This window comes from Bos taurus, chromosome 6 (genome assembly GCF_002263795.3).
Source record: "Bos taurus isolate L1 Dominette 01449 registration number 42190680 breed Hereford chromosome 6, ARS-UCD2.0, whole genome shotgun sequence".
NCBI lineage: Eukaryota > Metazoa > Chordata > Mammalia > Artiodactyla > Bovidae > Bos > Bos taurus.
The window spans coordinates 102,228,374-102,255,663 of record NC_037333.1 but is presented as its reverse complement, the minus strand read 5'-3'; the positions used below and the strand labels follow the sequence as shown (position 1 = coordinate 102,255,663).

Sequence of the window (27,290 nt, the reverse complement as noted above, 5' to 3'; positions counted from 1 at the left end):
CATACATAATCTTTTTTTTAAAGTGAACATTTTGCATTTAAAATATATATATGCAACATCATTTTCAGTTTTTGTTGGATAATTTATTTTTCTAGATTCTTTCAGTTGCAAGGAACACAAAATGTATACTGCCTCAGACCAAAAGAGGAGAAATCTTACGCAGGCTCTCTGTTGCCAAGAATGGCTACCAGCCTTGCTGGAATAATATCTTTTCAACTCCCAAGTCTAGCATCAGTGGGGAAAAGCCATACCTCCCAGTGTTCTAGTCCTGGAGTTCACTCTTAACTAGACCAATGTGGATCCAACTGCTGAACTAGGGTGTAAGCCAGCAAAATCAAAGCCATCTTAGCAGAATGAGGGAATATGAATGCTGACAGAGGCAAAAACAGCCTCTGTCCACTACAGACATTTTCAGCTCTTTCCAACTATTTGCCTTCATGAACCGGATACCCCAGGGACTATCCTTGACTATACATCTTTGAAACATGATTGTTTATTTCCTTGGGATAAGTAATTAAAAGAGAAATTACCGACTCTAAGAGCATAGCATAGATAGATAGATAGTTAGATAGAATTTTTTTTTTTTTTGGCTGTTATCTCATGGCATGTGGATCTTTGTTCCCCAGCAAGGGATTAAACCCACACCCCATGCAGTGGAAGCACAGAGTCTTAACCACTGGACTGCCAGAGAAGTCTCAAGCATGGCATATTTTTTAAATGAATTTTATACCTTTTGCCAAATTGTCTTCCAGAAAATGCTGCCAACTAACCTGTACTTTGGAAAACTGCCATTTAGCCTATACTTCAGAAATTCTGTTGAAAGTTCTCTCACTTTTTTTTCTTAAAGCTGAGACATATGACTTAAAATTATTTCCAGTCCAATTCTATAAAATGAAAGTATTTTGTACATTGAAAACAACTCAAACAAAAAATTTCCTACTATCCTTACTGTTACTCCTAGGCACAACTTTTATCTTGTATTTATTTTGTATTTATCTTGTATTTTGTATTTATCTTGTATTTATATTAATTACCCCTGAAAGGATAAAACATTTCATATACATATATCTATTGGTTTTTGGGGGCTTCCCAGGTGTCACTAGTGGTAAAGAACCTGCCTACCAGTGCAGGAGATGTAAGAGATGCATTCGATCCCTGGGAAGGTCCCTTGGAGCAGGGCATGGCAATCCACTCCAGTATTCTTGCCTGGCAGGCTACAGTCCATAGAGTCACACAGAGTTGGACAGTCGACTGAAGTGACTTAGCACTCATACACATTGGTATTTTTATTTTGTAAATTTTCTGCTAATGCCCTTAGGTATTTATCCATTCGAATATTGTCTTATTCATTTGACTTCCTCAGTGGCTCAGTGGTAAAGAACCCACCTGCCAATGCAGGAGATGTGGGTTCGATCCCTGAGTTAGGGATCTTGCCCTGGAGAAGGGAATGTCAACCCAATCCAGTATTCTTGCCTGGACAGAGGAGCCTGGCAGGCTACAATCCATGGGATCGTAAAATGGGTCAGACATGACTGAGCATGTTCATTCATTTATAAAAACTGTCCTTTATTCACCTAATTCTTATGTCACCCTAATCCTTGTCCTATAAGTTGCAAATGCTTTACCAGTTTGTCATTTACCTCTTAACTTGGTTGTTGTTGTTTTTGTTTAGTCACTAAGTCAATTTCCCAGGCAAGAATACTGGAGTGGGTTGTCATTTCCTTCTCCAGGGGGTCTTCCCCACCCAAGGATCAAACCCGAGTCTCTTACATCTCCTGCATTGGCAGGCAGATTCGTTACCACTGGTGCCACCTGGGAAGCCGTTAGCTTGGTTCGGAGCTGATGTAAGTTTCGACTATATCATATTAGAGGTCTGATTTGCTGCCCAAATTTAAAGCCTAATTCCACCACTTTGTTTTTTGTCTTTGGTCAAGTTCTATAATTCCACCTCTACCTAAGTTTCTTTTTTGGGAAATAGATATCATAATAGTATCGGTTTCACAGAATTGTTGTTAAGGGATTAAATCAAATAATGCATCTGAATAACTGAGGTCAGTGTCTGGCATATAGTAATCAATTTTAGATACGATTATTTTTGTTTCTGTTGTGTACAGAAGATTTACATTTTATGTAATTGAATCTAGCAATCTTTCTTTTAAGCCTTCAATAAATGTCTAAGCTTCAGGAAAAAAAGGATAAAAGAGAACTTTCCACAGCTTTCTGTTTTCCAAAGCACAGGTTAATTGGCAAGAATTTGCTTTGTATAATTGCTAATCTGTACAGGCTTAGAGAAAAGCAATCTATCTAGTAATTAATGGTACTGAATTATACACTTAAACATAATTAAAATTGTAAATTTTATATTAAAAATATTTTGTATAATTTTTTAAATTAATAAAATAATATTCTAAAACCCATTGAATTGTATTCCTAAGTGAGTGAATTATATGGTATGTGATTTTATATTTTTCAGTAATGCTACTTTCTCTAAAAACCTAGTTGGAAAACTAATGTCCGTTTAAAATACGGAAAATTTCCTTCTCTTTCCAAATGAAGGCACTATGATGATAAGAATTGCTTTACATTTTGATTTATTCACTTGAAAAATATTTACTGAACACCTATTGTAGGCCAAGCACTGTGCCAAGCCCTGGGGATTCACTGGAGAGCAAAACAGTCATAGAGATTATTATAGAGAAGGTATGGGGTCAGACATTTAAAAAATTCATCCAAATGAATATTTAATTACAAATTCAAGATGTGCTTCATGGAAAACTGAAGATTACTGTATGATGGGGAAATAATTTAGACTAGGGTTTCGGAAATGCATATTTGAGGAAGTCAAGCTAAGACTTAAAGGAAGAACAGGACTTATCCAGGAGAATTTCCCAATAAATTCCATGACATGTTGTAGTAAATAATGAACAGCCTATAGTGACATTACATTTTAGAGAAACAGCAACAACAAAAACAAGCACCCTACCAATTTTCTTAACAAGACATTTAAGCCTACTCAGTTCTCTGATAAATGCTGAGATGCAGTAAATGCTTCTTTCTTAGACTTAGCTGTTATTTGCTGTTTTAGTTGCTAGTGTGTCCGACTCTTTTGTAACCGCCTGGACTGTAGCCTGCCAGGCTCCTCTGTCCATGGAACTTGCCAGGCAAGAATGCTGGAGTGGGTTGCCATTTCCTTCTCCAGGAGATCTTCCCAACCCAGGGATCGAACCCACGTCTCTTACATTGGCAGGCGAGTTCTTCAGTGCTGAGCCACCTGGGAAGCCCTCTGAGACTTTACTGTGCCTACCAGTTTGCCCGAGGGTCATCCAGAATGCAGATTCTAATTCAGCGGGTCCTGGCCAGGCCTGAGATTCAGATGTTGCCCATGCTGTTTGGCAGAGCACCACACTTAACTAAGGAAAACAGACATCTGAGTTAAATAGATGTAGCCGCTTTCTTGAATTATTTTATGAACTCTGTTTATTTTCAGTTCAAGCAAGTTTGCTGCTGTTGGATTTCATAAAGCTCTGACTGAAGAATTGAGTGCCTTAAAAAGAACCGGAGTCAAAACAACATGTCTCTGCCCTAATTTCATAAACACTGGCTTCATCAAAAACCCAAGTACCAGGTAAGTTGAGGCAAAAATGGAGACAGAAGGATTGGTGGTTGCTATGACTATCAACCATTCTATAGGTTTTCCTAAATATTTTAATCCTTAAAACATCTCGTATTCGAGGCCCTTAGCTCATCTCAGTTTCAGCTTCTGTAGACTATGGGAACATATAGAGAAAGAGAGAGAATGTATATAAACAGATGTGAATGACACAGTGAAGTTGCTTAGCCTTCCTTTTTTCTTCGCTTGGGTGGTGGTTCTCAGACTTCAGTACTTATACCTTTCTCTAGGAGTACTGGGAACCATGCAGGGGTCCCACCCCCAGAGTTGTGCATTTCTTCATTTTGGTCGGGATAGAGTAATGGTGGGGCAGGGAGCCTGTATATTTAACAAGCATCATAATTAGTTCTTTTTTTATTTTTTAAAAAATATTTATGCATTTACTTGGCTGTGCTAGATCTTACTTGTGGCACGTGGGATCTTCCTCCTTTGTTGCATCATGCAAACTCTTAGCTGTAGGATCTAGTTCCCTGATCCAGGACTGAACCCAGGCCCCTGCATTGGGAATTCAGAGTCTTAGCCACTGGACCTCCAGGAAAGTCCCACATCATAAGTAATTCTGATAGAGGTGACCAGTACCAGTGTTAAAAGAAAAAAAACCTTTCCTTTGGTAATCTAGAGATCATCCTTCAAATAAGTTCAGTTCAGTTCGGTCTCTCAGTCGTGTCTGACTCTTTGCAACCCCATGGACCGCAGCATGCCAGGCCTCCCTGTCCATCACCAACTCCCGGAGTTTACCCAGACTCACGACATTGAGTCGGTGATGACATCCAACTATGTCATCCCTTCTCCTCCTGCCTTCAATCTTTCCCAGCATCAGGGTCTTTTCCAATGAGTCAGCTTTTCACATCAGGTGGCCAAAGTATTGGAGTTTCAGCTTCAACATCAGTCCTTCCAATGAACACTCAGGACTGATCTTTAGGATGGACTGGTTGGATCTCCCTGCAGTCCAAGAGAGGCTCAAGTGTCTTCTCCAACACCACGGTTCAAAAGCATCAATTCTTCTCCGCTCAGTTTTCTTTATAGTCCAACTCTCACATCCATACATGACTACTGAAAAAACCATAGCCTTGACTAGATGGACCTTTATTGACAAAATAATGTCTCTGCTTTTTAATATGCTGTCTAGGTTGGTCATAACTTTTCTTCCAAGGAGTAAACGTCTTTTAATTTCATGGCTGTAGTCACCATCTGCCGTGTTTTCGAGCCCCCCAAAATAAAGTCTGCCACTGTTTCCACTGTTCCCCATCTATTTTCCGTGAAGTGATGGGACCGGATGCCATAATGTTAGTTTTCTGAATGTTGAGCTTTAAGCCAACTTTTTCACTCTCTTCTTTCATTTTCATCAAGAGGCTCTTTAGTTCTTCACTTTCTGCCGTAAGGGTGGTGTCATCTGCATATTTGAGGTTATTGATATCTCTCCCGGCAATTTTGATTCCAACTTGTGCTTCATCCAGCTCAGCATTTCTCATGATGTACTCTGCATATAAGTTAAATAAGCAGGGTAACAATATACAGCCTTGACAAACTCCTTTTCCTATTTGGAACCAGTCTGTTGTTCCATGTCCCATTCTAACTGTTGCTTCCTGACCTACATACGGATTTCTCGAGAGGCAGGTCAGGTGGTCTGGTATTTCCATCTCTTTCAGAATTTTCCAGTTTACTGTAATCCACACAGTCAAAGGCTTTGGCATAGTCAATAAAGCAGAAATAGATGTTTTTCTGGAACTCTCTTGCTTTTTCGATGATCCAGCGCATGTTGGCAATTTGACCTCTGGTTCCTCTGCCTTTTCTAAAACCAGCTTGAACATCTGGAAGTTCACGGTTCACGTTTTGCTGAAGCCTGGCTTGGAGAATTTGGAGCATTACTTTACTAGCTCCAAATTTACTCATCTCACTAGCTTTGTGAGGTGAGTGCAATTGTGCAGTAGTTTGAGCATTCTTTGGCATTGCCTTTCTTTGGGATTGGAATGAAAACTGACCTTTTCCAGTCCTGTGGCCACTGCTGCCTCTTCCACATTTGGTGACATATTGAGTGCAGCACCTTCACAGCATCATCTTTTAGGATTTGACATAGCTCAACTGGAATTCCATCACCTCCACTAGCTTTGCTCATAGTGATGCTTCTTAAGGCCCACTTGACTTCACATTCCAGGATGTCTGGCTGTAGGTGAGTGATCACACCATCATGATTATCTGGGTCGTGAAGATCTTTTTTGTACAGTTCTTCTGTGTATTCTTGCCACCTTTTCTTAATATCTTCTGCTTCTGTTAGGTGCATACCATTTCTGTCCTTTATTGAGCCCATCTTTGCATGAAATGTTCCCTTGGTATCTCTAATTTTCTTGAAGAGATGTCTAGTCTTTCCCATTCTATTGTTTTCCTCTATTTCTTTGCACTGATCACTGAGGAAGGCTTTCTTATCTCTCCTTGCTATTCTTTGGAACTCTGTATTCAGATGCTTATATCTTTCCTTTTCTCCTTTGCTTTTTGCTTCTCTTCTTTTCACAGCTATTTGTAAGGCCTTTTTTGCTTTTTTGCCATTTTGCTTTTTTGCATTTCTTTTTCTTGGGGATGGTTTTGATCCCTGTCTCCTGTACAATGTCATGAACCTCCATCCATAGTTCACCACGCACTCTTTCAGATCTAGTCCCTTAAATCTATTTCTCACTTCCACTGTATAATCGTAAGGGATTTGATGTAGGTCATACCTGAATGGTCTAGTGGTTTTCCCTACTTTCTTCTATTTAAGTCTGAATTTGGTAATAAGGAGCTCATGATCTAAGCCACAGTCAGCTCCTGGTCTTGTTTTTGCTGACTGTATAGAGCTTCTCCATCTTTGGCTGCAAAGAATATAATCAGTCTGATTTCGGTGTTGGCCATCTGGTGACGTCTGTGTGTAGAGTCTTCTCTTGTGTGGTTGGAAGAGGATGTTTGCTATGACCAGTGTGTTCTCTTGGCAAAACTCTACTAGCCTTTGCCCTGCTTCATTTTGTACTTCAAGGCCAAATTTGCCTATTACTCCATATGTTTCTTGACTTCCTACTTTTTCATTCCAGTCTCCTATAATGAAAAGGACATCTTTTTTGGGTGTTAGTTCTAAAAGGTCTTGAAGGCTTTCCTGGTGGCTCAGACCATAAAGCGTCTGCCTGCAATGCAGGAGACCCAGGTTCAATCCTGAGTCAGGAAGATCCCCTGGAGAAAGAAATGGCAACCCACTCCAGTGTTCTTGACTGGACAATTCCATGGACAGACAAGCCTGGTGGGCTCCAGTCCATGGGGTCGCAAAGAGTCAGACACAACTGAGCAACTTCACTTTCTAAAAGGTCTTGTAGGTCTTCATAGAACCGTTCAGCTTCTTCAGCGTTAATGGTTGGGGCATAGACTTGGATTACCATGATATTGAATGGTTTGCCTTGGAAACGAACAGAGATCATTCTGTCGTTTTTGAGATTGCATCCAAGTACTGCATTTCAGTCTTTTGTTCACCATGATGGCTACTCCATTTCTTCTAAGGGATTCCTGCCTACAGTAGTAGATATAATGGTCATCTGAGTTAAATTTCACCCATTCCAGTCCATTTCAGTTCGTTGATTCCTAGAATGTCGACATTCACTCTTGCCATCTCTTGTTTGACCACTTCCAATTTGCCTTGATTCGTGAACCTAACATTCCAGGTTCCTATGCAATATTGCTCTTTACAGCATCAGACCTTGCTTCTATCACCAGTCACATCCACAGCTGGGTGTTGTTTTTGCTTTGGCTCCGTCTCTTCATTCTTTCTGGAGTTATTTCTCTACTGATCTCCAGTAGCATATTGGGCACCTACCGACCTGGGGAGTTCCTCTTTCAGTATCCTATCATTTTGCCTTTTCATACTGTTCATGGGGTTCTCAAGCCAAGAACACTGAAGTGGTTTGCCATTCCCTTCTCCAGTGGACCACCTTCTGTCAGACCTCTCCACCATGACCCCTCCATCTTGGGTAGCCCTATGGTCAGTATGATTAGATTGATTAGTTTTCTGTGATTATGGTTTCAGTCTGCCCTCTGATGCCCTCTCTCAGTGCCTACTGTCTTACTAGGGTTTCTCTTACCTTGGACTTGGGGTATCTCTTCATAGCTACTCCAGGAAAGTGCAGCCGCTGCTCCTTATCTTGGACTTGGGGTATCTCCTCACGGCCACCACTACTGACCTTGGACGTGGGGTATCTCCTTTTGGCCGCTCCAGTGCCGCCCAAAATTAGTAACAGATCAGAATCTTTTCAAAATAAGTACCAGATCAAAATCTTTTCTTGGTTAGAAAATAAAATTACAAAGGATTGGCACTGAGGTTAATTTTTAATGTTTCCTGTCTTTGAGAATAGCTTTAATATTTTTGTAAACATGGTTTACAAAAATGGTTACTTTAAAAAAAATTCCAACATACAGAAAAATACAAATAAATTTTTTTTCCATTTCATTTAAACCCTCTATCCAGTGAAGACTATTTTTAACATTTTGAAGAACATTCTTTTGGACATCTCTTTGAAAATGAAAGTGATAGTAACTCAGTCGTGTCTGACTCTGTGATCCCATGGACTGTAGCCCGCCAGGCTTCTTTGTCCATGGGATTCTCCAGGCAAGAATACTGGAGTGGGTTGCCATTTCCTTCTCCAGGGGATCTTTCTGACGCAGGGATTGAACCCAGGTCTTCTGCATTGCAGGCAGATTCTTTACCATCTGAGCCACCAGGGAAGCACAGACATCTCTTTTTGTACAGATTAAATGTCTAAATTTCATATAACCGGCATATATTACACATGAGATTCTAGAAGCAGTAAGTAAACTGCTTGTTCCCTCAGCATTATGATTATAGACAACAAGTTATTAGTGTTGTTTAGCCACTAATTCATGTCCAACTCTTTGTGACCCCAGGGACTGCAGCCTGCCAGGCTCCTTTGTCTATGGGATTCTCCAGGCAAGAATACTGGAGTGGGTTGCCTTTTCCTTCTCCAGGGGATCTCCCAGACCCAGGGATCAAATCCTCATTTCCTGCTTGGCAGGTGGATTCTTTACCACTGAGCCTCCCACGAAGCCCCAGGGCAGCAATACTGTATTTACAAAATTCAAAGTTGCTTAGAAGTTAGATTTTAAATGTTCCCATCACAAAACAGAAATAAATATGTAATGAGATAGAAGTATTACCTAATGCTAAGGTGGCAGTCATATGGCAATATATAAATATATCAAATCAGCTAGTTGTACACAAACTTATATAATAGGTAAATTATATCTCAATAGGAAATAATTTTTTAAAGTTCACTGAAACTGAAAGGTATTCTCAAAGGTAGAGGAGAGTGTTTTATCTTCAAGTTAAAGTTTGCCAATATTTAGACACTAAAATAATATATATGAGTCAAGCTTATCACTTAGACTGTCTTTTAGCAGTCAAACACAGACACTGTATATATATTTGCATTGTAATTGAATTTTTTACCCTTGCCTCCAGAATAAGCCTGAGGAAAGCTGGCATTCATGATGGCAAGGGTGACCTCTGCTGGCAAAACTCTGCTAGTACAACTAAAAATAACTGGGACATTTGCCTTAGCGGGTGGTAAGGGGGAGTTTAAATAGAAGTCAACCTGATTCTAGCCTGATCGAGAATATAACCTAACTAAGGAAGGGTCTGGGGCTTGTCCTGCCACACGAATTCCCTTGAAGATAAGCTGATGTTAGGATGCCAAATGTGAAGTTGGGTTTAATGTAGAAACTGAGTTTCAATTCAGTTCGGTTCAATTCAGTCGCTCAGTCGTATTCGACTCTTTGCAACCCCATGGAACGCAGCACTCCAGGCCTCCCTGTCCATCACCAACTCCTGGAGTTTACTCAGACTCATGTCCATTGAGTTGGTGCTGCCATCCAACCATCTCATCCTCTGTCGTTCCCTTCTCCTTCCACCTTCAATCTTGCCCAGCATCAGGGTCTTTTCCAATGAGTCAGCTCTTCACATTAGGTGGCCAAAGTACTGGAGTTTCAACTTCAACATCAGTCTTTCCAAAGAATATTCAGGGCTGATTTCTTTTAGGATTCACTGATTGGATCTCCTGGCAGTCCAAGAGACTCTCAAGAGTCCTCCAACACCACAGTTCAAAAGCATCAATTCTTCGGCATTCAGCTTTCTTTATAGTCCAACTCTCACATTCATACATGACTACTGGAAAAACCATAGCCTTGACTAGACGGACCTTGGTTGACAAAGTAATGTCTCTGCTTTTTAATATGCTGTCTAGGTTGGTCATAGCTTTCCTTCCAAGGAGTAAGCGTCTTTTAATTTCATGGCTGCAGTCACCATCTGCAGTGATTTGGGAGCCCCAAAATATAAAGTCTGCCACTGTTTCCACTGTTTCCCCATCTATTTCCCATGAAGTGATGGGACCAGATGCCATGATCTTCGTTTTCTGAATATTGAGCTTTAAGCCAGCTTTTTCACTCTCCTCTTCCACTTTCATCAAGAGGCTCTTTTGTTTTTCTTCACTTTCTGCCATAAGGGTGGTGTCATCTGCGTATCTGAGGTTATTGATATTCCTCCCAGCAATCTTGATTCCAGCTTGTACTTCATCCAGACCAGCGTTTCTCATGATGTACTGTGCATACAAGTTAAATAAGCAGGGTAACAATATACAGCCTTGCTGTACTCCTTTTCCTATTTGGAACCAGTCTGTTGTTCCATGTCCAGTTCTAACTGTTGCTTCCTGACCTGCATACAGATTTCTCATGAGGCAGATCAGGTGATCTGGTATTCCCATCTCTTTCAGAATTTTCCACAGTTTGTTGTGATCCACACAGTCAAAGGCTTTGGCATAGTCAATAAAGCAGAAATAGATGTTTTTCTGGAACTCTCTTGCTTTTTCGATGTTCCAACAGATGTTGGCAATTTGACCTCTGGTTCCTCTGCCTTTTCTAAAACCAGCTTGAACATCTGGAAGTTCATGGTTCATGTACTGTTGAAGACTTGCTTTGAGAATTTTGAGCATTACTTTTCTAGTGTGTGAGATGAGTGCAATTGTGCAGTAGTTTGAGCATTCTTTGGCATTGCCTTTCTTTGGGATTGGAATGAAAACTGACCTTTTCCAGTCCTGTGGCCACTGCTGCCTTTTCCAAATTTGGTGACATATTGAGTGCAGCACTTTCACAGCATCATCTTTTAGGATTTGACATAGCTCAACTGGAATTCCATCACCTCCACTAGCTTTGTTCATAGTGATGCTTCCTAAGGCCCACTTGACTTCACATTCTAGGATGTCTGGCTCTAGGTGAGTGATCACACCATCGTGATTATCTGGGTCGTGAAGATCTTTTTTGTACAGTTCTTCTGTGTATTCTTGCCACCTATTCTTAATATCTTCTGCTTCTGTTAGGTGCATACCATTTCTGTCCTTTATTGAGCCCATCTTTGCATGAAATGTTCCCTTGGTATCTCTAATTTTCTTGAAGAGATGTCTAGTCTTTCCCATTCTATTGTTTTCCTCTATTTCTTTGCACTGATCACTGAGGAAGGCTTTCTTATCTCTCCTTGCTTTTCTTTGGAGCTATGCATTCAAATGGGTATATTTTTCCTTTTCTCCTTTGCTTTTTGCTTCTCTTCTTTTCACAGCCATTTGTAAGGCCTCCCCAGACAGCCGTTTTGCTTTTTTGCATTTCTTTTTCTTGGGGATGGTTTTGATCCCTGTCTCCTGTATAATGTCATGAACCTCTGTCCATAATTCATCAGGCACTCTATCAGATCTAGTCCCTTAAATCTATTTCTTACTTCCACTGTATAATCATAAGGAATTTGACTTAGGTCATACCTGAATAGTCTAGTGGTTTTCCTACTTTCTTCAACTTAAGTCTGAATTTGGCAATAAGGAGTTTATGATCTGAGCCACAGTCAGCTCCCACTCTTGTTTTTGCTGACCTTGGCTGCAAAGAATATAATCAATATGATTTCAGCGTTGACCATCTAGTGATGTCCATGTGTAGAGTCTTCTGTGTTTTTAGAAGAGGGTGTTTGCTATGACCAGTGCGTTCTCTTGGCAGAACTCTGCTAGCCTTTGCCCTACTTCATTCCGTATTCCAAGGCCAAATTTGCCTGTTACTCCAGATGTTTCTTGACTTCCTACTTTTGCATTCCAGTCCCCTATAATGAAAAGGACATCTTTTTTGGGTGTTAGTTCTAAAAGGTCTTGTAGGTCTTCATAGAATCGTTCAACTTCAGCTTCTTCTGCTTCACTGGTCAGGGCATAGACTTGGATTACTGTGATATTGAATGCTTTGCCTTGGAAACGAACAGAGATCATTCTGTTGTTTTTGAGATTGCATCCAAGTACTGCATTTCAGAGTCTTTTGTTGACCATGATGGCTACTCCATTTCTTCCAAGGGACTCTTGCCCACAGTAGTAGATATAATGGTCATCTGAGTTAAATTCACCCATTCCAGTCCATTTTAGTTCACTGATTCCTAACATGTTGATGTTCACTCTTGCCATCTCCTGTTGATTCATGGACCTAACATTCCAAGTTCCTATGCAATATTGCTCTTTACAGCATCGGACCTTGCTTCCATCACCAGTCACATCCACAACTGGGAGTTGTTTTTGCTTTGGCCCTGTCTCTTCATTCTTTCTGGAGTTATTTCTCCACTGATCTTCAGTAGCATATTGGGCACCTACTGACCTGGGGAGTTCCTCTTTCAGTGTCCTATCATTTTACCTTTTCATACTGTTCATGGGGTTCTCAAGGCAAGAATACTGAAGTGGTTTGCCATTCCCTTCTCCAGTAGACCATATTTTGTCAGAACTCTCCACCATGACCCGTCTGTCTTGGGTGGCCCTACATGGCATGGCTCATAGTTTCATTGAGTTCGATAAGGCTGTCGTCCATGTGATCAGATTGGTTAGTTTTCTGTGATTGTGATTTTCAGTCTGTCTGCCCTCTGCTGGAGAAGGATAAGAGACTTATGGAAGATTCCTGATGAGAGGGATTGGCTGTGGGGAAAACTGTCTTACTCTTATGGGCAAGGCCATGCTCAGTAAATCTTTAATCCCGTTTTCTGTTGATGGGTGGAGCTGTGTTCCTGCTATTTACCTTGGGCCAAACTATGCTGCCCAAACTCGCTCCAGCATCACACAACCGCTGCATGCTCCAGCAGAGCTCTAATTAGAGGACAGAAAAATTCTTACTTCAGTTTGTATTTTGAACACTAAATAAAATCTCTAGTTTTCTTAAACCTCATCAACAGTACTTTGCTTAGAGAGATCAAGTAACTTGACTGTAATTGGCAGAACTGAGTTTCAGATTGAAATTTCCTTTTTTTGCAGAGGGACAAGCCTTTGAGAAAAAAGGAAGCAATCCTCCTCTAAGGGACCAGTTCAGAATAATTTGTTTTATATTAATGTTGGAACTTAAATTCTCTTTTAAGGCACATCAAAGATGTAGCTTATTGGTTATTATATTTACATATCTAACACACTGCAAAGAAACTGTTTTACTGTGAGGGTTATAATGTAGCATAATCTGAGGTTTATTGGAATTAAGTGTAACCAGGTGCTCCAAGTAAGTGTTTTGACAGCTAACAGTTATTTTTGCTAAATAAACTTGGTTATTAGGCTTCCTCGGTGGCTCAGTGGTAAGGAATCCACCTGCCAATGTAGGAGACACAGGTTCCATTTCTGATCTGGGGAGACCCACATGCCTCAGAGCAGCTAAACCCAAGCACCACAGCTGTTGAGCCTGTGCTCTAGAGCCCCAGAGCCACAACTACTGAGCCCACAAACCCCAGAGCCCGTGCTCCGCAACAAGAGAAGCCACTGCAATGAGAAGTCCGACCACCACAACTAGAGAGGAGTCCTTGCTCTCTGCAATTAGAGAAAAAAACCCTCGCAACAATGAAGACCCAGCACAGCCAAAAATAAATAAATCAGTTAATTAAAAAATAAATACACTTGGATATCAAGAAATCATCTTATTAAAAGCCTTTATTGAAAGCCTACTAAATACAAGGTACCCTGGTGGCTCAGACGGTAAAGAATCCACCTGCAGTGCGGGAGACCTGTGTCTGATCCCTGGGTTGGGAAGATCCCCTGGAGAAGGGAATGGCTACCCACTCCAGTATTCTTGCCTGGAGAATTCCATGGACAGAGGAGACTGGCGGGCTACAGTCCACAGGGTCACAAAGAGTCAGATACAACTGAGCAGCTTTCACTTTTCCACCTTTCATTGAAAGCCTACGAAATACCAGGTACCCTACTAGGTCTACATACCTGACATAAATTACCTCTGATCTTTGAGACGGGAGAACTTGACTTGGATCCACACCATAGGTTTCCTCCCCCAGCTCTAATCCTTTTAACAATCTGCCCATGTTATGGACAAAGAAACTGAAACTTGGAGAAGTTAAGAGAATTCCCCAAGGTTCCGCAGTCCCAGAATGGCAGACTGGAATTCTTTCCAGGGTCCCTGACTCCAAATGCCGCTCTATTCCTAGCTTTCTTTTTTCAACATAATTTTTCATTGAAGTTTTTCCCCAAGAATCATTATTTTTAAAATGTATATTGTTTCATTGGAAATAGCTTCATTGCTTTTAAAGCATCTACACTTCCTAATTGATTTCCTTTTTCTGGTACATGGAAACATACATACTATTTATATAAGCTACCTTGCTGATAACAATATGCTGCTGTTAGCTTTCTGTGTTGATATATAAAGAGCTAACTTGTGTGCATGTGCTCAGTCATGTCCGACTCTTTGCAACCCCAAGATCTATAGCCCGCTGGACTCCTTTGTTCACCGGATTCTCTAGGCAAGAATATGAGAGTGGGTAGCCATGCCCTACTCCAGGGATCGAAGCCTGGTGTCCTGCATTGCAGGCAGAGTCTTTACCGTCTGAGCCACCAGGGAAGCCCAAAGAGCTACCTTTCTCTTCCTTTTTCTTACCTTACTGTTTCTTTATTTTTATTTTTGGCCACACTGTGTGGCATGTGGGTTCTTTGTCCCCAGACCAGGAATCCTACCCATACCCCCTACAGTGGAAACTCAGGGTCTTAATGGCTGGCCTGCCAGGGAAGTCTCACATTATTCTTTTTAATGTTAGCCTAATGATCCTTGGATGTAATTTTCTCTGTTGAGGGACATTTAGATCTCAAATCTTTCGTTATTGCAATAAATGCATATTTTTGTGTGCATGTATACATATGCATATATACATTATGTGTTTATATATTCACATGTATATATGTAAGTGTGTGTGTATCTTTGCTTGCCTTTCCAACCATCTTATTTTTTTCTTTTCCCTTGTTTTTATTTGTTTCTTAATTTATTTTTAATTGAACGATAATTACAAATTTGTTGGTTTCTGCTGTACATCAACATGGATCAGCCATAGTATACATATGGCCGCTCCCTCTTGAGCCTCCCTCCCACCTCCCATCCCATCCCCCGACTCTAGGTTGTCACGGAGGCCTGGTTTGAGTTCCGTGAGTCACATAACAAATTCCTACTATCTGTCTTACATATGTTAGTGTATATGTTTTCATGCTACTTTCTCTATTCGTCACAGCATCTCCTTCTTACCCCCTCCCCAGTGTCCATGTCTGTTCTCTATGTTTGCATCTCCGTTGCTGCCCTGCAAATAGGCTCATCAGTACCATCTTTCCAGATTCCCTATGTATGTGTTAATATTTGTTATTTGTTCTTCTCTTTCTGACTTACTTCGTTCAGTATAATAGGCCCTAGGTTCATCCACCACGTTAGCACTCATTCAAATGCATTCCTTTTTATGGCTGAGTAATATTCCGTGTGCATCGGTACTACAGCTTCTTTATCCTTTCATCTACTGATGGACATCTAGGATGCCTCCCTGTCCTAGCTGTTGTAAATAATGCTGCAGTGAACATTCAACCATCTTATTATAATTATTTTTTTGAAACAAATTATTGGGTCAAAAAGTAGGAACTTACTTTTGATTGATATATTAGATTACCGTCCTGAAGGATTGTTTTAATTTATCCTCCCACTGGCAGGGTATAAAGTGTCCATTCCTCTCACCTTTGCCAACTTTGAATATTCAGTTCAGTTCAGTTCAGTCACTCAGTCGTGTCCGACTCTTTGCAACCCCACAAACCGCATCACGCCAGGCCTCCCTGTCCATCATCAACTCCCAGAGTTTACCCAAACTCATGTCCATTGCGTCGGTGATGCCATCCAACCACCTCATCCTCTGTCGTCCCCTTCTCCTCCCACCCTCAATCTTTCCCAGCATCAGGGTCTTTTCAAATGAGTCAGCTCTTTGCATCAGGTGGCCAAAGTATTGGAGTTTCAGCTTCAACATCCGTCCTTCCAATGAACACCCAGGACTGATCTCCTTTAGGATGGACTGGTTGGACCTCCTTGCAGTCCAAGGGACTCTCAAGAGTCTTCTCCAAAACAACAGTTCAAAAGCATCAATTCTTCTGCGCTCAGCTTTCTTTATAGTCCAACTCTCACATCCATACATGACTACTGGAAAAACCATACCCCTGACTAGATGGACCTTTGCTGGCAGAGTAAAGTCTCTGATTTTTAATATGCTGTCTAGAAAAGACCCTGATGCTGGGAAAGATTGAGGGCAGGAGGAGAAGGGGACGACAGAAGATGAGATGGTTGGATGGCATCACCAACTCAATGGACATGGGTTTGGGTGGACTCCGGGGGTTGGTGATGGACAGAGAGGCCTGGCGTGCTGCAGTTCATAGGGTCGCAGAGTCAGACACGACTGAGTGACTAAACTGAACTGAACTAGGTTGGTCATAACTTTTCTCCCAAGGAGCAAGCGTCTTTTAATTTCATGGCTGCAGTCACCATCTGCAGTGATTTTGGAGCCCCCCAAAATTAAGTCAGCCACTGTTTCCATTGTTTCCCCATCCATTTGCCATGAAGTAATGGGACCAGCTGCCATGATCTTAGTTTTCTGAATGTTGAGCTTTAAGCCAACTTTTTCACTCTCCTCTTTCACTTTCATCAAGAGGATCTTTAGTTCTTCTTCACTTTCTGCCATAAGGGTGGTGTCATCTGCATATCTGAGGTTATTGATATTTCTCCCAGCAATCTTGATTCCAGCTTGTGCTTCCTCCAACCCAGCATTTCTCATGATGTACTCTGCATAGAAGTTAAATAAGCAGGGTGACAATATACAGCCTTGACATACTCCTTTTCCTATTTGGAACCAGTCTGTTGTTCCATGTCCAGTTCTAATTGTTGCTTCCTGACCTGCATACAGGTTTCTCAAGAGGCAGGTCAGGTGGTCTGGTATTCCCATCTCTTTCAGAATTTTCCACAGTTTATTGTGATCCACACAGTCAAAGACTTTGGCATAGTCAATAAAGCAGAAGTAGATGTTTTTCTGGAACCCTCTTGCTTTTTCAGTGATCCAGCGCTGTTAGTCTTGGCCACTATGATAGGAAAAGACAGCGCTTCTATGTGATTGTATATTTTTGATTATCAGAAAGGCTCACAGTCATCTTTTCATATTTAATAACTCCTATTATCGTCTCTGTTTCACTCTGGTTATACAGATCAGACTGCCTTGTACAAATGCTTAGAAAAATAAGGTTAAGGAAGTTCCCTTAAGTTCCTGGGTTGGTGAGTGATTTTTTTTCATGAAAGACTGTTAGATTTTGTTAAATGCTTTTTCCATGCATATTGAGATGATCATGTGGGCTTATCCTTCATTCTATTAATATGGCATATTACATTAACTTATTGCTATATTTGATTTGATGGTATTTTGTTGAGTATATTTGCATCTGTATTCAGAAGAGATATTGGTAGTAGTTTTCTAGTGATATCTTTCTCTGGCTTTAGTAACAGGGTTATTCTGGCCTCATAGGATGAGTTGAGAAGAGTTCTCTCCTCTTGTCTTTGGAAAGACTTTGAGAAGGACTGGTGTTAATTCTTTAAACTCCAGTAGAGTTCATCATGAAACCCTCTAGTGCTGGTCTTTGCTGGGAGTTTTTTGATTACTTTTGTTAAATCTTTTGTTAAAGATCTTTTATTAACATGCTACTCATGTTTTCTATTCCTTCTTGTGTTAGTTTTGGTGCTTTGTGTGTTCCTGGGAATTTGTACATTTAATCTAGCTTATCTAATCTTGACATATAGTTATTCATCATATTTTCATAGTCCCTTTTATTTCTGTAAGATTAGTAGTAGTGAACTCAGTAATGAACTCAGTTTTATTCTTGATTTCGATGGTTTCTCTTTCTCTTTTTTTCTTGGTTCGAAAAAGGTTTGTCAGTTTTGTTGATCTTTTCAAAGAGCCAGCTTTCGGTTTTATTGACTCTATTGTTATCTGTTCTCTCATTTATGTCTGCTTTAATCTTTATTATTTCCTTTATTTGTTTGCTTTAGAGTAAGTTCTTTTCTCTGGATTCTTCAGTTGGGAAGTTAGGTTATTGATTTGAGATTTTTGTTTTTAATTTTTGGCTGCACCTCATGGCTTGTGAGATAATAGTTCCTTGACCAGCGATAGAACCCAGGCCTCTGGCAGTAGAAGCAGAGTCCCAACCCCTGGATCGCCAGGGAAGTCCTTTCTTGCTGATCGTCTGTGTATTTGTTCAATCCATTGTTGAAAGTAGGATTAATGTCTCCAGCTCTTATTTTCAAACTGTCCATATCTCTCTTCAATTATGTCACTTTTTGCTTCATATATTTGGGGGCATTATTATTAGGTATATGAATACTTTTAAATTAAATGCATTTGCCTTAAATATGTTTTTCTTTTCCATTAGTGATATAAACAATGCCACATAATCTGAATTTATTTGTCAAGAATAATTGGATGCTCTGATACATTGTTTTAAGATGTCTATTCTCCTTTGTGTAATATACATAACAAAATTTATTTTCTCTAAAAATTTAGCTTTTGTGGGTTCCACAGAAAGATTGGGCTTCTCAGGTGGTACTAGTGGTAAAGAACCCGCCTGCCAATGCAGGAGATGTAAGAGATTCAGGTTCAATCCATGGGTTAGGAAGATCCCCTGGAGGAGGGAATGGCAACCCATTCCAGTATTCTTGCCCGGAGAATCCCATGGCCAGAGGAACCTGGCAGGCTACAGTCCATAGGGTTGGAAAGAATCAGACACGACTGAAGTGACTAAGCGCATGCAGAAAAATAATTAGTTTTTCATTGGCTAGTACCATAAAAAAGTTGTTATATAAGAAGGTGAGAAGTAACATTTGTATAATACAACTCTATAAGTATTTATATGTACATTTTCCATTTAACCATCATATTATCTGTGGAGTGCAGAAGACAACTTATATTCCTTTGGTGACACCATGCTGGTAACTTGAAATTGACTATGTTGGGAGTATTCATATCATAGAATCTGAAAATGCTACAAAACTGATAACTCTGTCCCTTGGAGAGTCAGTTGGTACCACTGCATTATGTCCTTTTTTCCAATTAAGTACAAAACCAAACAATTTTGAAGAGTAGAGATGTCATCCCCCAAATTACTCAGCTACCTAAGTGGTGAAATTAGATAACCACTCAGGTAGTTCTTCTACCTGAAAATACTTTCTTCCTAAGTATTCTTAAGATCCCACATGCATTCGTCTTCTCCATCCCAACAGATAGGCCTGAAGTGTTTTTGAATAGTTTCAACAAAATCCATTATCTATATTTATTTAATAGGATTTGCAACTCTTGTTAACATTAGACTATTGAGGAAAAAGTATTTCCATATACTGACATTTTAATGATTTAGGTTTGATTTTGCCAAGAAACTGAATTTTTTCTGGAAGGCTTTTCTTACAGTCTTTTTAATATCATGCTATTAGACAATCTTCAAATTCAGTGAAAATTCTTCCGGCAGAGGCTAAGACCTTAGGTAAAGAGATCAAGTAACGAAGAGGTTCAGTCAGTCCAACATCACTGGATTGGTAGGTTAGCAAGGCCACAGTGTGAATGAATACGTGCAGTCCCGTTTACACAGGTGTTTGTGGGATTTGATGGAGCTTGTGGATACGGAAGCCTGGTTGCAATATGCTTGGATTTCCCTCTGAACACTTTTCAAGGCATAAACATCCTTCAGTTTCTAGAATCCCCCTGCTTGGCACTGTTTACCTGCTAATCCCACAGGCTAAAGGACTGCTTAGTCTTCTTTAAGTTCTCATTGCTTTTCATTGGTGCCTCTATTGAGCCAAAATCCATCACTTTCATTATTACATTTCCTCTGCATTTCATATGTAATATTGTTGCACCAGGGTCCTGGGGTAAACCCAGGATTCTAATAAATGACCTATTCTGAGAATGAACTTCCTGGTGGCTCAGTGGTAAAGAATCCACCTGCCGGTGCAGGAGACGCGAGTTCCATTCCTGGGTTGAGAAGGTCCCCAGAGAAGGAAATGGCAGCCCACTCCAGTACTCTCGCCTGGGAAATCCCAGGGACAGAGGAGCCTGGCAGGCTACAGTCCATGGGGTCACAAGAGTCCGGACACGACTGAGCGACTAAACAACAACACAATGCTGAGAATGAGAGATTATATCACGTGTGATTTAAGTTCTGTTTTCCTTCATGTATCCAGTTATCATGCTCACTTTTTTTTTTTTTTTTGGCTGTGCTGGATCTTTGTCGCTGTGTGAGGGCTTCTCTTGTTGCAGAGCACTGGCCCTAGAGCTCGGCAATCTGCTTGTGGTGTGCTGGCTGGGTTACTCAGAGGCATTTGAGATCTTAACTCCCCTACCAGGGGTCGAACTCATGTCCCCTGCATTGGAAGGTGGATTCTTAACCACTGGACCGTCAGGGAAGTCCCCTCATGTTCACTTTTAAGTACATGCTACACTTTCCAGTTGTCCCAGTCTTACTTTGGTGCGTCTTCTTCTTTCTGAATGAGCTATTCTGTATTTGTTCCTAAAGAATCTCATTCAATTTGTTTAATTTTGTCCCACTTAACCAGTCACACACAGTTAAAATCTGCCCCCCAAAATGTTAGTCACCCAGTTTGATGACATTTGCCAATTTAGTAAGTAAATTTGATTATGCATCTTTTTGTTTCTAAGTCATTAATAAGATGTTAAAAGCTCAGGACCAACTCTGGTGCAACTCCAGCCTAAGTGCCCTTATTTCAACACCCAGATGACCAAGGTCACTTTCTAGGGACTGCATCTACTCAGCAGTACATATGCCAGGATGATTACACAGTAAAGATGTAACGTGAGCTAAGTAACAAAGCTGAAAATTAAAACAAGGCTTAATAAAGATTCCATATGGAGATCAAGGACTTAGAGCTGGGCGTAGTCCTATGTTTTAATTTTTCTGATTCTTCAGAAATGGTTCACTAAACTGTCTTAATAGAATAATACATATTATGGAATCTGACTTCTTTCCTAAGACTTCTAGAAATTTTAAAATGAAATTTATCAGTTCTAATCTAGTGAAATTAATTTGAGTCCTAGTTATTCCTATAGTTCTTATTTGCAAAATAAGGACTCTAGTATCTCCCCTTTGTAGAGTTGTTGGAAAACTTTAGTGAGATGATCTGGGTAGAATGTTTAACATAGTATGCAGTACATAATAAGCACTGTCTTGCTGTTTGCTGAACCCAGGGTAGGCAAGGTGTGAGCTAGGAAGCTGGAAGAAGATGCGAGGAGCCTTAGGAACTACAGACATGCTTTATTTGCTGATGGCTGATGCAGCCGCAAGGGCTGTTCAGGTGGTGCTTATATAGATACACAGAACAACGATGGCATGTGGCCAAGTGAGTACACCATGATGTGTGTGTGCAGTGCTATAAATAATCTCAGCTGTTCCATAGCCATGCAGAGTCATTGTTTACAGGATGTGGGGCGTGAGCAAGAGGATTGGGAGGGGCGGGGGGCGGGGGGCAAGAGAGACTGACCATTGCCATCTTGGCTAATTGCTATTCCCTTATAAGTGCTAAATAAGTGGCTTTATTTTGTTATTATTATTGCTAAAATAGATACCATTTTTGAGCACCTGTGTTGGGCTGGATGCTAACTATAAGTCAGTTATGTAATGGTTTGTATGGTAACTTAACATACTCGTTTAGCACCAAACCAAAGCTGAAGGCTCAGTGAAATGTTTTGGTTCTGAAGACTACTTCTGTTTCAGTTTGGGACCCACCCTGGAACCTGAGGAAGTGGTAAACAAGCTGATAGATGGGATCCTGACTGAACAGAAAATGATCTTTGTTCCATCTTCTCTCAACTTTTTGTCATTGATGGAAAAGTAAGTGACAGTGATGTTTGTCCCCATGATAAACTTTTCTATTACATGTTTTCACTTGGATTTAAAGCCAGGAATTTGATACAGTACGATTACATGGATTAAGTTAATAAAAACAATAGTTAAGCTTAAGGAAGCCATCCATTTTTAAAACCACATTTGTTAATCATTCAAGCAAGATTGGAATGGGCTTCCCTAATAGCTCAGTTGGTAAAGAATCCACCTGCAATGCAGGAGACCCCAGTTCGATTCCTGGGTCAGGAAGATCCACTGAGAAGGGATAGGCTACCCTCTCCCTTATTCTTAGGCTTCCCTTGTGGCTCAGCTGGTAAAGAATCCATTTGTAATGCAGGAGACCTGGGTTCGATCCCTGGGTTGGGAAGATCCCCTGGAGAAGGGAAAGGCTACCCACTACAGTATTCTGGCCTGGAGAATTCCACGGACTGCATAGTCCATGGAGTCACAAAGAGTCGGATCCATGGAGTCACAAAGAGTCAGACACAACTGAGCAACTTTGACCTTCAAGATTGGAATAGCAATTAGTTAATTGCAATAGCAATTAGGCAACTAATTTCTATAAGTTTTTAAAAAATATTTTTTTAAAGAAAGAAGTTTGTATATTTCTGGAAGTCCTATCATAAATGCATGCATATGAAGGAGGGTAATTTTTAAGCGTTATTATATAATGGAATTATGTGACATTGATATTCGAGGAGATCATAGTCAAGTTTTAGACATTCATTTTAAATATACAACAGATAATCACTAAGCTCTTACTTTGTGCAAAATTATACTGAAGCATATTGCTAAGTAATCTTTTATACTGAAGGAATTGCTAAGTTATCTTTTATAATTTTAGAGACCCTTGAGACTTGCTACTTCAGATCTGGCCCATGGACCAGCAGCCTCAGCATCACCTGGGAGTTTGTTTGCAATACAGAATCTCCTGGTTCCCCAAATCAGAATTTTCATTTTAGTAAGACCCATAGGTGATCTGTATGCATATTCAAATATGAGAAGCATTTCTTTGGAGCAGTAGCTTTCAACTTTGGTGCCATTAGAATTCACCTGAGACTTTTAAAAAAATGCCAACACCTGACACCTGCTCCCAAGATTCTGATCTAAATGGTCTGTAGTGTGGCCTGGTCTCTGAGAGATACAGCCTTCCAGCAATTCCAATGTACAGCCAAGATGCTGGTTTAAAGAATGTCTCGTAACACATTACCCCGTTACTTTTCTGGAAGGCTATTTGCCAGTGAGGCTGGTTAAGGGGAAACAGAAGAGATGGCTTAGGTCAGAGGGGGAAAAAAGCCTCTTGCCACTTGTCCCTAGAGTCAGGCTTCCGTGACATAGATCACTTGGGAAGTCAGTTTAAAAAATAGATACCTGGATCTTACCTCTAGAGATTTTAATATAAGGTGTTTAAGTTGGGATCCAGACATCTCTTATTTCAACAGGCAGTTGTTGCAGGCATTTGATTCAAAGATCATACACTGAGAGTTACTGACAGAGAGTCAAAAAAAAAACCCAAGAGATGAAAAGCACAAGGGGCTTGTGTCAGGCTTTTAAAGCCCCTTCTGCTGGGAACTATGGTTGAAACTACCTTAAAGTTTAGGTAGTAAAGCTTCAGGGTCTTCTTGGTGAATAAATGACTTAAAACCTGTGAAGTGTTTCACATTACACTTGTATTATATAAGTGCTCAGTGATCAGTCCTTTAGAATATAACTCTGAGAGAAGGAATTTTGCCTGGTTTTCATCACTGTATCCTCACACTTTGAAGAGTTAATGGACACGTTTGTTGCTGTTGTTTAACCACTAAGTCATGTCTGACTCTTTTGAGACCCCAGGGACTGTAGCCCTCCAGGCTCCTCTGTCCATGGAATTTCCCAGGCAAAAATACTGGAGTGGGTTGTCGTTTCCTACTCCAAGGATCTTCCCAACCCAGAGATCGATCTCGAGTCTCCTGTGTCTCTGCATTGGCAGACGGATCCTTGACCACTGAGCCACCAGAATTAGCTAGACAGGTTGTCACATAGGAGGCACCAAAATGTCTGTTTGTTGATTAAATAAAGATTACCTAGACCTTTAGCATAGAGATTCACAGTTTGTGTTCTAGAGTTAGATGAAGCTGTGTTTTTACAACTTGCTCGCTGCATGAACATAGATGAGTTATCTAACTTTTTTGAAGCTCAGTTTCTTCATCTGTCATATGGAAACAGCAAAACTTTGCAGGGCTGTGAGGAATAAACAGAACAATGCATTTAAAATATCTAGTATATGATAAAAATACGTATTTATATATTGATGCTATTATCATTGTAATTATCACTACTATTAATATTACCCTGATTTTCCTCTGAAATGTGAATGTTTGGTGCTCAATTTTCAAACCTTATTTTAATTCCATCTAAGCAGATGTCTGTATATAGTTACACTGACTTACATACTCTGTTTAGTTTCTCTCAGGCTCATTGGAATGTGACAAGTTCCTCAGTATGGCTTAAGTGTAGGGTAGGGAGAAAAAAATTAAACCTACTATGTGTCCATCACTGTTTACAGCATTTTATATGTTTTGTAATTTATTCATTTTTAATTGGAGGATAATTGCTTGACAGTACTGTGTTGGTTTCTGCCCTACACCAACATGAGCCAGCGTTTTGTGTTAACACATCGATTCTTTACAAGAACACTGTGGCATAGGTGCTACTTCCTTCATTTACATGGAAGGAATTTAAGCTCTTCTGTTAAAGAACTTTTTCAATACTATGTTCAAAACCAAGTATATTGTCTGCATTTTCTTTTAGCAGTTCTGCTTCTTTGGTATCTTAGTGGAACATTTTAATAGTTTCTAAAAATTAGTTCCTATTCTTACTTCCTTTCCAGTGTCAGGTTTCTTTTTTTAAGAGCCTTTAGCATCTGAACTCTGCATATAAGTTAAATAAGCAGGGTGACAATAACAGCCTTGACGTACTCCTTTTCCTATTTGGAACCAGTCTGCCACAGTTTATTGTGATCCACATAGTCAAAGGCTTTGGCATAGTCAATAAAGCAGAAATAGATGTTTTTCTGGAAGTCTCTTGCTTTTTCCATGATCCAGCAGATGTTGGCAATTTGATCTCTGGTTCCTCTGCCTTTTCTAAAACCAGCTTGAACATCTGGAAGTTCACGGTTCACGTATTGCTGAAGCCTGGCTTGGAGAATTTTGAGCATTACTTTACTAGTGTGTGAGATGAGTGCAATTGTGCAGTAGTTTGAGCATTCTTTGGCATTGCCTTTCTTTGGGATTGGAATGAAAACTGACCTTTTCCAGTCCTGTGGCCACTGCTGAGTTTTCCAAATTTGCTGGCAAATTGAGTGCAGCACTTTCACAGCATCATCTTCCAGGATTTGACATAGCTCAACTGGAATTCCATCACCTCCACTAGCTTTGTTCATAGTGATGCTTTCTAAGGCCCACTTGACTTCACATTCCAGGATGTCTGGCTGTAGGTGAGTGATCACACCGTCGTGATTATCTGAGTCGTGAAGATCTTTTTTGTACAGTTCTTCTGTGTATTCTTGTCATCTCTTCTTAATATCTTCTGCTTCTGTTAGGTACATACCATTTCTGTCCTTTATTGAGCCCATCTTTGCATGAAATGTTCCCTTGGTATCTCTAAGTTTCTTGAAGAGATCTCTAGTCTTTCCCATTATGTTGTTTTCCTCTATTTCTTTGCATTGATCGCTGAGGAAGGCTTTCTTATCTCTCCTTGCTATTCTTTGGAACTCTGTATTCAGATGCTTATATCTTTCCTTTTCTCCTGTGGTTTTTGCTTCTCTTCTTTTCACAGCTATTTGTAAGGCCTCCCCAGACAGCCATTTTGCTTTTTTGCATTTCTTTTCCATGGGGATGGTCTTGATCCCTGTCTCCTGTACAATGTCACGAACCTCTGTCCATAGTTCATCAGACACTCTATCAGATCTAGTCCCTTAAATCTATTTCTCACTTCCACTGTATAATCATAAGGGATTTGATTTGGGTCATACCTGAATGGTCTAGTGGTTTTCCCTACTTTCTTCAATTTAAGTCTAAATTTGGCAATAAGGAGTTCATGATCTGAGCCACAGTCAGCCCCTGATCTTGTTTTTGCTGACTGTATAGAGCTTCTCTATCTTTGGCTGCAAAGAATATAATCAATCTGCTTTCGGTGTTGACCATCTGGTGATGTCCATGTATAGAGTCTTCTCTTGTGCTGTTGGAAGAGGATGTTTGCTATGACCAGTGGGTTCTCTTGGCAAAACTCTATTAGCCTTTGCCCTGCTTCATTCCGTATTCCAAGGCCAAATTTGCCTGTTACCCCAGGTGTTTCTTGACTTCCTACTTTTGCATTCTGACTCTCTGCGACCCCATGAACTGCAGCACACCAGGCCTCCCTGTCCATCACCAACTCCTGGAGTTCACTCAAACTCATGTCCATCGAGTCGGTGATGCCACCCAGCCATCTCATCCTCTGTCGTCCCCTTCTCCTCCTGACCTCAATCCCTCCCAGCATCAGGGTCTTTTCCAATGAGTCAACTCTTCACACGAGGTGGCCAAAGTACTGGAATTTCAGCTTTAGCATCAGTCCTTCCAAAAAACACCCAGGACTGATCTCCTTTAGAATGGACTGGTTGGATCTCCTTGCAGTCCAAGGGACTCTCAAGAATCTTCTCCAACACCACACTTCAAAAGCATCATTTCCTCGGCGCTCAGCTTTCTTCACAGTCCAACCCTCACATCCATACATGACTACTGGGAAAACCATAGCCTTCACTAGACGTACCTTTTTTGGCAAAGTAATGTCTCTGTTTTTGAATATGCTATTTAGATTGGTCATAACTTTCTTTCCAAGGAGTAAGCATCTTTTAATTTCATGGCTGCAGTCACCATCTGCAGTGATTTGGGTGCCCCAAAAAATAAAGTCTGACACTGTTTCCCCATCTATTTGCCATGAAGTGATGGGACCAGATGCCATGATCTTCGTTTTCTGAATGTTGAGCTTTAAGCCAACTTTGTCACTCTCCTCTTTCACTTTCATCAAGAGGCTTTTTACTTCCTCTTCACTTTCTGCCATAAGGGTGGTGTCATCTGTATATCTGAGGTTATTGATATTTCTCCCCGCAATCTTGATTCCAGCTTGTGCTTCTTCCAGACTGTGTGACTGAACTGAACTGAACTGAGCATCTGAACTATTCAGTTCTATACACCTTGTCTTTTAGGTATTTTAAAAAATATTCAAGTATATTTATTTTGAAGGCTAAATCTTTCAAGTCACTCTTACCGTAAAGAAGCGAAACCTCTTCTCTTTCCCTTTTCAAAAGGAATTGGATTTCTTTGGAAAGAACACATAAAAGT

General features: G+C 40.4%; 1 protein-coding gene across 1 annotated transcript in view; it reads left to right on the top strand.

The window, feature by feature from the left end:
* HSD17B11 (hydroxysteroid 17-beta dehydrogenase 11) overlaps positions 1 to 27,290 on the top strand; it is a 49,446-nt gene that overhangs the window by 21,277 nt on the left and 879 nt on the right. The window contains 2 exon segments of the mRNA NM_001046286.2: positions 3,488 to 3,625; positions 21,802 to 21,918. Coding sequence (NP_001039751.1) covers positions 3,488 to 3,625; positions 21,802 to 21,918 — 255 coding nt within the window.